General features: G+C 54.6%; 4 protein-coding genes across 4 annotated transcripts; 2 read left to right on the top strand and 2 right to left on the bottom strand.

The window, feature by feature from the left end:
• Positions 1 to 1,829: 1,829 nt before the first annotated feature.
• CGGC5_v008703 (uncharacterized protein) lies at positions 1,830 to 2,141 on the top strand (the record flags this gene model as incomplete). Its single annotated transcript, XM_032034984.1, has 2 exons — positions 1,830 to 1,864; positions 1,919 to 2,141. 2 exons carry the CDS (start codon positions 1,830 to 1,832, stop codon positions 2,139 to 2,141), a joined length of 258 nt encoding a protein of 85 aa, XP_031886084.1.
• Positions 2,142 to 3,920: 1,779 nt separating this feature from the next.
• CGGC5_v008702 (uncharacterized protein) lies at positions 3,921 to 4,951 on the top strand (the record flags this gene model as incomplete). Its single annotated transcript, XM_066152054.1, has 2 exons — positions 3,921 to 4,458; positions 4,514 to 4,695. 2 exons carry the CDS (start codon positions 3,921 to 3,923, stop codon positions 4,693 to 4,695), a joined length of 720 nt encoding a protein of 239 aa, XP_066008499.1.
• Positions 4,952 to 5,376: 425 nt separating this feature from the next.
• CGGC5_v008701 (uncharacterized protein) lies at positions 5,377 to 6,853 on the bottom strand (the record flags this gene model as incomplete). Its single annotated transcript, XM_066152053.1, has 2 exons — positions 5,377 to 6,201; positions 6,260 to 6,853. 2 exons carry the CDS (start codon positions 6,851 to 6,853, stop codon positions 5,377 to 5,379), a joined length of 1,419 nt encoding a protein of 472 aa, XP_066008498.1.
• Positions 6,854 to 8,734: 1,881 nt separating this feature from the next.
• erd2 (ER lumen protein-retaining receptor) lies at positions 8,735 to 9,586 on the bottom strand (the record flags this gene model as incomplete). The annotated part of the gene is made up of 4 exons (XM_032034987.1): positions 8,735 to 9,228; positions 9,293 to 9,359; positions 9,418 to 9,476; positions 9,562 to 9,586. The coding sequence occupies 4 exons, from the start codon at positions 9,584 to 9,586 to the stop codon at positions 8,735 to 8,737; spliced, it is 645 nt and encodes a 214-aa protein (XP_031885934.1).
• Between the last annotated feature and the right edge of the window lie 451 nt (positions 9,587 to 10,037).

The following is a 10,037-nucleotide window of genomic DNA, read 5'->3' as shown; positions in this document are numbered from 1 at the left end:
ATCTGAGATGATTAAGCTCATGTTGGATTTTGAAGTAAACAACGACAATAGATTGTCACTTTTGGATATTACAAAGAGCTGCGTCGTTTTATCAGAGAGAAGTTATTCTCTTCAGTCTTCTTGTTCTATTCAATAGCGTTGTTGACACGTCAGTCTACACCAAGTCGGCCTCAGACAAGGGTATTTTCCACTTCTCGTGTAGCCAACATAGACGATGTACAACCAAGCCTCTTCGTGATCTTGTAAATTTCAATGCCCAATATCAACTTGGTTGACAGAGAAAATGAGTTGTTGGCCTCAACTACTCGATGGGACGGCAAATCTTCCCGAGGATGTCAAGAGGGAAGAGAATTTCAACCAGAAGATGCGGAAGAGACCACCCATGCCCTGCCTCTTGTGACATGCATGCCTTTCTGCCCCTCAATCCTTCCGCTGCACCGCCAGCCACAGCCACTGGTTCTGCATTTTCGTTTCATCAACTTGGAAGACAGCTTGATTTTGGTAGTGAGAGCACTCATATTCCATGGTTGGCGGCCTCGGGTAGCCATTTCATACCTTGGTAGTGAAAAGATTTCCATCTCAGCCACACCCTCCCTTCCCTTGCCTTGATCCATCCCCATCATTGAACCTATGCACCACTGGCAGCCGCTGGATGCCTCCCCGCTGCTTGTGCCTCCATTCGGTTCCCCGTCCTGCACCCATCCGAGCCAACACGCATGTTGGCTAATAATTCCCAGTTCCAACGTGTTGGCCAGGGCCAGGGCCTGGGGATGACCCGCCTTTAGGGGCAGGACATCGTCAGATTCAGTGGCAACACCTGCTCCTCACTGAAGATGGGAAGCATCCAGAGCCAAGCCAGGAACAGTCTCGAAGTCAAGCTTTCACCCATTGAACCCCTCACCTTGACCGCCCTTGAACGAACGTCTAGCGCAGAATCTCCTCCGACTCTTCTTCGACTTCACAAACGATCTGAGAGGATCCTCTCGTCCGCATTCCCGTCCCGCTCCGGCGCTAGGCCGCGCCCTGATGCTCCCGCCCGTTTAACCCCGGCCGTCCGTCTCTCTTCCCATTCCATCCCACCTTCGAATCTTCTATGCCACCGCCACAATTTGATGGGGCAGAAGCCAATACTCTCTCGTGCGCAGATTCGCGGGCGGCGTTTGTTTCATGTGTTGCTCACAATCGTCAATTTCTAGGTGAGGTGGCGAATATCGCATCATATCCAAGCTCCAAACGCGCACTCGCGCGCTCCTGTCTTCAGGGATTCACTCCCCTTGACTTGGCCACGTCTTTTTACAATTGATGTTATTTTCGCTCAACAGCGCATTTCCATATCGCCTTTCTCCCACATTTTTTGGTCGTCTGCATTCTTTAGAGTCCAGGAGAGAAGATCTGATGTCCCGGGGCCCCAATTTTGTTCCTAACTCCAACGCGCTAGCTGGTCAAGTGACAGCAAGTTGACCACGATACTGGACGCCGCCACACAGCTTCTGTCTGCGTACATCGCACACGCGATATTTCGACTTCATGTTCCTAAGCGCCGCCATTGAATCCTAACCCCACACATTGTGATGATCCAACATAGGGAATTCGCAACGGAGTTGTTAGATACTGGTATTGTATTTGTTTTTTTCTAGTTTGTCGAACTGCCTACCCTTCTCTCCTTCATCATGTCCAGGTGAGTATAAGACCCACGATTAGTCGGCCTTGAATCTCAGACCTCACCAACACACCCATCACCACGATCATTACCCCTGCTCTCAGCGACCCAAACTAGACCGCACCAACATCAATCCACATACCCTACCACTACTCCACCTCTCGTAATCATGTCAGGATCCAAGTACGGCGCTTCTTCTTCTAGGTAGGCAACCACGTCACACCCTCAAACGGGCCGTCCCTTTCTGACATCGACTAGACACCAGCAGTCATCGTACAGCATGTCTTCCAACACTGGAGGGCGCACATCGAGCAGCTCATCCAGTCAGACACGCTACACCTACTATGCTTCATCGTCCAGCCCCTCGGACAGATTCTACGCCACCGGGCAGCCTACAGGCAGATCATCTCAGTCAATGGCCGGCCAGATGGATGCGTGGGACCGACAGTGGAGCAGTGCCAGCAGTGGTGGTCGTCGTTGATGAACAGCATATGCACCTGAGTTTGCAGCCTCAGACGTGCAACCCACCTTGTATTATATTTCCTTGACGCGTGCATAGTCGGCCGATACCCCAATGGAATACTTTTCTGAGAATTATTTCTTATGAGGCTCTTGCGTGCATGATAGCTGAAGCCAGTTGTTGGTGTAGTCCTCATCTTCGCCAACTGAGTGAGTCTTCAAAGTCTGAGTTCTAAGTGGGTGAAGGAATTAGAAACGGCAACGTCAAGTCTTCTGTCCTGAATGGAATCTCTTGCTCCTTCCCACTGTGAGTCTCGAGCCACAAGAAGTTGGACGCAAGTTAAGATGGCAACTGAACAGACGGGTTCCACGGTACAAGAGATGACATCAAGTCGATCGCGGGGCGGGCCATTCTTGACAGAAGCTCCACTGCCGGCCTTGCATATTGATAGCAATGCGAGATTGCCGAGTAGATCGCAAGCGGTAGTCATCCCATCGGCTTTAAAGTCTGACGTGGGAAGTGGACGATTCTGGTCGGCTGCATGATATAGCTATATGCGCAAGCAACTCCATAATCGTCAGCATGAGAGGGCGAGAAGGTTCAAAGCTAGCGTTTCGCTCGAATTCCGACCTGTCATCCGGAGATCATACGTATATGAGACGACGATGCGCGCATATGGCTTTTTCTGCCCGTCGGCCGATCACTCGAGCAGATCTTGGAATAGCTTCAGACGCAGATGACACCAAGTGGCCTCCCAACACAGGCCAAGATCGACTGAGCAGGCCACACCATGGACCGGCCGTGTCGGTGGCACGTCGAGTTCATTATGCCCATTGACGACAAAGAAACAATTTCGAGAGCCCCGCACCTGATTCCGGTTGACATCCGACCGGGGAGGGTCGTATATGTAGGGCTGCTTCTTGGACCAGAACAAACCAATAGCGCGCGAGTGAGGACAAACGGAAGTGAAACCAGGCCCTTCGTTCTGGGTCTTAATCGCCTGGTTCCCAACCGGGACCTCCCGTAGTCGGAAGACTAGTCCCGGCAGTTGCAATCCTCATGTCTGTGTGAGCCTCGATAGCTTGGCGCGGCTGAAACTGTCATCCGCAACAGAATTGGGACGGAGGATGTAATGAGCGGAGGAAGTGGAGGGGGGAATTCAGGGAACTATACCAGCAGCAATATCACCAGTCATTACTCCCGAGGTGCCGAAGTGACAGGTCTCATGTATTTTCCGAGCGGAATCATGCGTTGTTGCTGTCAGGCCGCACACTTGTTCTTATGCATCTTTCAGCGAGACCCTAGATCTTGTTAGCGGCGGTGGTGTTTGGGGCGAGTTAGTCTTGATCCGGAGGTGTGATTGATTGATTGAACAAGAGAGAAAAGGAGAGAGAGCTCGCGCCAGACCGTGGCCGGAGTGAGGCAGGGGACATTCCTTTCGATTTCAATTAGACCCCGCCGGCGCACGAACCTCAACTCGACCGAGACACTTGCTGCTCCTTGCAGTGTTTTGCTGTTCATTATGCTCGCTGCTCATTGCTCACTTCTCACATTGACACCACACGTCCACACGTTTTCTCCACCACGTTGCCTTTATTCACCTGAACTTTCTCTCTGGCTGGCTGGCTCTTTTCTTATCGGATTTTGAGAGTGGAAGTGGGCTTTATCGCGTTCGTTGATTTGCAGAATGTGATATCCGCAACTTAATTCTTGTTGTCTCAACGCGAATTGTCACCACCGCCAACAGGGATCATCACCCGATCAATTAAAAGGGGACGCTTCACCACCAAATGCGACGCCATGACCGAGATGAAAATGCGCAGAAAGCGCGTCGCAGAGGACGATGAAGAAGACGAATTTTATCACAGCCCCCCTAACAAGAGAGGCCGCGCTGGATCGGCCGCCTTCAAATGGCTCTGGGCGCCATCACCACATCCAGATGAACCGCGACCGCAGGGTCTCTGGCCAGACACCGAGAGGCTATTCCGAACCCAAAGCAACCACCGCGACTTCAACCTCCCGCGCTCCTTCTCGCTCCCGCCGGAGACTTCCTCAAGGCGCACCAGCAGGCGCCGGGGTGCCATCTCGGTGACGTCGTCGCCGCCGCCAAGCGAACTGGATCGCCATCTCGCCATGCAACTGCAACAGCAAATCGCCATCATACGGCTCAAGGCGGCATCCCGTGGTGCGGACGACGACGAGGTCGAGAGAATGCGACGTGAACTCGAGGACGTGCAGATCGACGCGGCCCTCCCCTCCATCCTGGGCATCTCCTTAGACTTTGACCGCAAACTCGACCTCGGGTCCAGTCGTTCGCCGCAAGGTTCAGAACAAAGAGGTAAAGTCACGAACACCCACCCCTCAAACCATCCTAACGGTGACGACGAGTCAAGACTCACTCGCCCTCGCCCTCGCCCTCTTCTCACGTTTTCTTTCTTCTTCCTTGGCCATGTGCCTGTCTCAGCAGTTGAGAGTGGGAAGCCGGGGGACCACCACCACCAACATGACTGGACCCATGAACCTCCCAAAACCCCTCCTCCCTGGCCGTCGATCAAACATGAGAGATCCCATCTAACACCCTGCACACAGAATCCAGTTCGTCGCCCGCCGGGTGTCTGTGGGATTCCAAGAAAGCCAAATCGGGCACCGGCGTCGTCGGCAGCTGTCGTGCAGCAGCGGCACCAGCAGACGACAAGAGGAACCTGCGACAGCACCAGCACCAGCAGGTCGGTACTGGGTGTGGTGCCGTCGTTCGTGGTGTAAGCGGTGGTTGCGGCGCCGGGGGAGAGGCTCCAGTAGCGGCGGGACTGTGGAGGAGGCCTCGGACTTGAGACCAAACTTTGCTTGCTGCATGCTCTGCCAAGCCTTTTTTTTTTTCTCTTTTTTGACTTCCAAGACACGACACGCTTCCGAACAGACGGGGAGCAAGCACATGTAATTATTATTATTCGAGCACACAAGACAGCGATGGTTGGGGTTGGTTAATGCAGCAACGGGTTGTGACGTGATGGCATGTTGGAGGGCGGGGTCGTTGGATGGCATGAATGTCAAAGGGTCATAATACATTGTGTATTATATTGAGCTGGTGGTGTTGATAACGGGTGTCATAAGGCCCCCTTGTAGAACAGTAATTAATAACATGAAGAGTAATAGTAGAACAAAAGAGTGAACGTTATTTTTGAGCGCATTAATCATAGGTAGTCGTCCAAAGGCGTGTTTTCCTCCTCCTCCCCCTCCTCTCGGCCTCCCTCCCTGTTCACTTGGGAGGCGGCGAATCTGACCTCCTAAATGGCCAGTCCGAACCCTTCTCCCCTGTCGGGCTGTCGACCAGGTCCCCAAACGGGCTCACGGTCTGCGTCCGTCTCAACCAGCCCTTGCTCCCCTCCACAAGCTCGCCTTCCTCGTCTACCTTGCTCAGCTTCTCGTTGTTGGTCGAAGCGAACGGATTGGTGTTGGTGGCCGAAGCAAAGGGCGGAGGAGGTCCTTGTGATCCCCCTGTTCCCGGTGGCTGCTCCTGTTGTTGCTCTCTATTTCGAGCTGGGGCTGGAGTTGGAGGCAGAGCCGTATTCGGCGGTCCGTCTCTCGACTTTGGCGGGAAGAGAGAGTACGGCGGTTGTTTCCTCGGCGACGGCGGCACCACTGGCTTTCGACTCACCGACGGCTCTCGCTGTATCGTCTGCATCTGAGGTGCCGACTGACTGACGAACGTCGTCGTTCTCGAAAAATTTGGTGCCCCGTCGCCAAAGTCACTCACCGCGTACCCCATCCCGCCCGACCCCGTCGTCCGTGCCGTGTCTGGCCTCGTCGGTGATATAGAACGTTTTAAGTCTGGCGGATAGCCGTTGTTGGCCGCTAATGCGTTTGTCGTCATGAGCGTGTTCTGTTTCGGGTAGCTGATTTCCCGTCGTAACTCCCTCTCCTTTGCTTCCTTGCGTTTGCCCCGGCGGTAGCGTGTCCAGATGTAGAAGCCCAAGATGGTGAGAAGTGAAGAGCCGATGATCGCGCCCACAACTGCGAGTGCTGCTTGCGTGACTGAGACGGCTGCTCCCTGTGCTTGCGAGACTCTCAAGTTGGCGTCGTCCTGTTCATGTGTTAGTCGTGTAAGTGATGCAAAGTGTGAGTGAGTTGTAAAGACGTACCCTGGCAGCTTGAATCTGCTGTTGCGCTTGCTGCTGAGCACTCTGAATAGCAGCACTCGCAGAAGCTGTAGCAGATGCAATGGCCTGGGCAGCACTGATACTCGCGCTCGCCTGAATGCTCGCAATCTGCGACGCCAGCTGCTGGTTCGCACTGCTCGTCACAGACGCCAGATTCGCCGCAATGTCCCTGCTCGCACTCTCCCTCGCCTGCTGCTGCGCGTTGGCAATGCCCTCCCTCGCGCTTGCCTGTGCCTGTACTACGGCGTTGTTCGCCGAGATGGACGCCCTCGTGGCGGCGTCGTTGGCCTGTCTTGCCTGTTCTTCTGCCTGTCGTTGTCTGTCTTGGGCCTGTCGTACCTGGTCGTTGGCTTGTTGAACAGCCTGTGCCGCCGACTGCGATGCCGAGGCGATGGCCTGCTGGGCGGACCGAGACGCCTGGTTGATCTGGTCGATAGGGTTGAAGCTATCTTGTCTCCCAAAGAGGGCGGCCGGCGTGGGTACTGCCAGCACGACGCGGTCTTCGAGGGGTATGGGCTTGTTGATGTCCACCGACGCCGTTGGAGGCTCCATATCCCGCCTCCCCAAGAGGTCCATCATGATATGTCTTCCTGCTCCCCCTCGCCTCCGGTGAGGCTGTGCCGGTGACTGATGATCCCCCGCGTCGACCCATCGTGCCCACCGTCCTTTGGCCCCGTCTGCCTTTGCTACCGCCGCTAACACGAAGCAGACCCAAGCAGATAGTAGTAGTATTCGTGGGAGGCAAGCCTTCACCATGATTTCATGTCGGATTATGTATGCCTCCTCTTTGCTGTAACCATATTATCCCTATTCTTCCACGGGTAATAAAACACACAACACACAAAAGATGTATAATTCCTGGATTCACGTCAACACAAGAAACGAACAAAAGGAAAGAGGAAAACACAAAAAAAAAAGACCAATCCAAGAAAAGAGTCAAAGGTTCCGCGAAACGTCCCTAGTCGGCGGCCCTCGCCCATGTTATGGACCGCTTCGTCCTAATTGTGCCCCAGTCCCACGACTCTTGTCGCCGCCCTACGGCACCATTCCTCTTTGGTTTGACCCCATCATCCCTCCCCTTCCGTGCGGTTGACTCCGCTTCGATATCACGCCCGTCGCTATCCAGTCGGCTTCATTGGCAGATGGACGGGGGCGGAGACGGACGGGGTTGGGCCAGAAGCTGGTAACTGCCCGTTGCCCGGTTGGTTGCCTTTCGGACGCTCTCAGAGGAGTGGAGTTGAAGTGAAATGGTATCCTTTCCCATAGATCAGATTTGGGCCCGCCGCGAACCGTCCCATCTTCTCATTCGGTCAGACGCCCAGGCTCGAGTTAGTGGTTAATGCACAGATGGTTTCACAAGGGGCTTTGGAAACAGAAAGCTGACAGAAACGACAGAAAAGTTTATGCCTGCCGAACGGGAGTGGTTTGCTATACCCTCGCGGCATCAATATTCGGTTGCGTTCCGAGCTTGGTATTGTCTCAAAAGCCAAAGTTGGTCTGGATCCCTGGTCAGGTTGAGGCTCTTGAAGGAGGGGTGTTGCAATGGCGGGATTGCCCCTCTAACCAGCGTCGATCCTCTCGTGCTCCTGGTGTCGCATATCCCTGTCCGGCGTCACTTGACTCGGGCCCGGCGTGCGGGCAAAACCACGAAGGTCGGGGTAGCCGGAGGAACTCCAGGGGAACTGACAAGATTTCTGCAGAGTCTGTTCCTGAATCGCTCCTAACTCAAAAGAAGGGAGGTGTTCCTTCAGGGTCTGCTTCTTTTCCTTTCCCCCTCCCTCCTAGTTGGGAAATGACGACGAGAGACAAATACTGAGCAGGGACCGACCTCAGTCGGCGACCCAAGAACAAGATCAAGATTTTCGGAAGCCGGCGAACTAACCGAAAAAGAACGAGTCATCGCAGCACGCGGTAACCGCCCCATGGCGCGTGCGGGCGGCTGGCATACGATGAGGAGGGGGGGGGGGGGAACGGCGGAAACGTTCTTGAGAAAGCGGGCTGAAGAGATTTGGAAACGTTCTTCACATTGACCATCTACATACCAGTGGTGTCCCGGCCTTTCTTCCTGTTCGTCCACGATCTCCGTCGATCTGTGAGAAGAATCAGCCATCCAACCAACACCCAAAAACGTGGCGTGACTGACTGGCTGCGTGGCACGCCCCATGCAAAACTAACCATATCTCCCAACGCCTGTCATGCATCCATCCTGCACGGAGAGGATATCCCGTACCTAGCACCTGGCCAACTTTTTGTATGTGTGTGCCTGAAATCCGATGTGTTGTGTTTGATGAGACTGGACGAAAAGAAATCAGGTCATGCCCAACACTGAGTCTCCAATGTTTCTCGGAGTATTTAGTGCAGCCCATGACTCTCCGCTCCGTCACGTCGCCCGTCGCGGAAGTTTCCACGCGAGGGTAACGCACGAATAAAACTCTTTTAAGAGTAGGTAAAGAGACTTTAGACGGGCAGCTTGAACTTCTTGCCCTTCATCACCTTGGTGTAGTAAATCCAGAAGAAGTCAGAGTACAGGATGGTCTGGATAATGCCGGCGACGATGGCGATCCAGTCGACCTTGTGATTCACCTCTGTGAAGTAACGGTACATCCAGTTGGGGATGTACAGGGCACGGTAGATACCGAGAGCAGCGAGGTAGTGGGTAGTGATGGTCTCGGCCTCGCCAGTACGCTGGAGCATGAAGAGCTGGGGCAGGATGGCGACGGCCTCGAGCCAGATGGAGAAGGCCCAGAGGATCTCCCAGAAGGTGTAGTAGTAAGGGAAGACGATGGCCAGGGCGGCGGCGCCTCCAAGCAGGTACTGGACGCGGAACGTGTCTTGGTTGGGGTCGTTGGTGGGCTTGTAGGCGGTCGTCATCAGGTAGACGATGTAGCCTTGGGAGGTAATGAAGAGAATCTTGAAGACCAGGTTCCAAAGGCTGCTGGTTGAGAATAGATCTGTTGACGGAAGATGTCAGCTAAGTGAGGTCGGGCGGCAATAGGACGATGAGGGTCGACATACCAAGGTATCTGGTGATGTAAACCAAAAGGTAGAGAGCTTGTGATTTGAACGAAATACCGGAACAGCTCTGCCGAAGGATTAGATAAGGCTCGGGTGACGGCATTGTTGGCATCGCAAACACTCACGTTCAGCTGAACCATCTTGTGGAGGAGGATGCCAATACTGGCAAGGTGGGACAAGTCCCCTGGAAGCAGTGTTAGTCGACAGAGCCATCGCAAGACGGGGCAGACATGCTTCGGCACGCTGCGCAGGGTGAAGGCTACACGTACCGAGAATACGGAAGAGGTTGAGCATCGTCGCGGCTTGGCGGGGGGCGGCGGGATCGGTCGCAGTGGACGGGAGACGGGAGCTTCAGTCGAGTCGGATCGGAGCTTAAAGCTGCCTCAACAGCGGGGATTGTGGTCAAGCAGGTGCAGCCTCGGAGCGGCGTAGACTCGCAGTGCGCGGATGGGTGGTGTTTGTTGTCGTCGTGGTCGTGGTGGTGACCGGTGTCGTCTGTCGTCGCGATCGATGAGTTGGCGTTGGCGTTGGCGTTGAGATGTGTCCAGGGAGGGAGCTTCAAGTGTGTGCGGCAGAGCTGGCAGCTATTTTTTTGGGACCGTGGTTCCAGGAGGTCGAAAGGACACGAACGCGATTGCACGCTCATTGGAAGCTGGAACCGACAGGCCAAGCCACAACCCGGTAGGGCACTTGGGCACCTCCCTTCTCTCGACCAGTGGCAGCGAAGCACTGACAGCGACGCCGC

This window comes from Colletotrichum fructicola (assembly GCF_000319635.2).
Source record: "Colletotrichum fructicola Nara gc5 chromosome Unknown KSG_Nara_v1_contig05, whole genome shotgun sequence".
In the NCBI taxonomy this organism is placed as follows: Eukaryota; Fungi; Ascomycota; class Sordariomycetes; order Glomerellales; family Glomerellaceae; genus Colletotrichum; species Colletotrichum fructicola.
The sequence above is the reverse complement of the archived record's forward strand: the minus strand, read 5'-3'. Positions and strand labels throughout refer to the sequence as shown.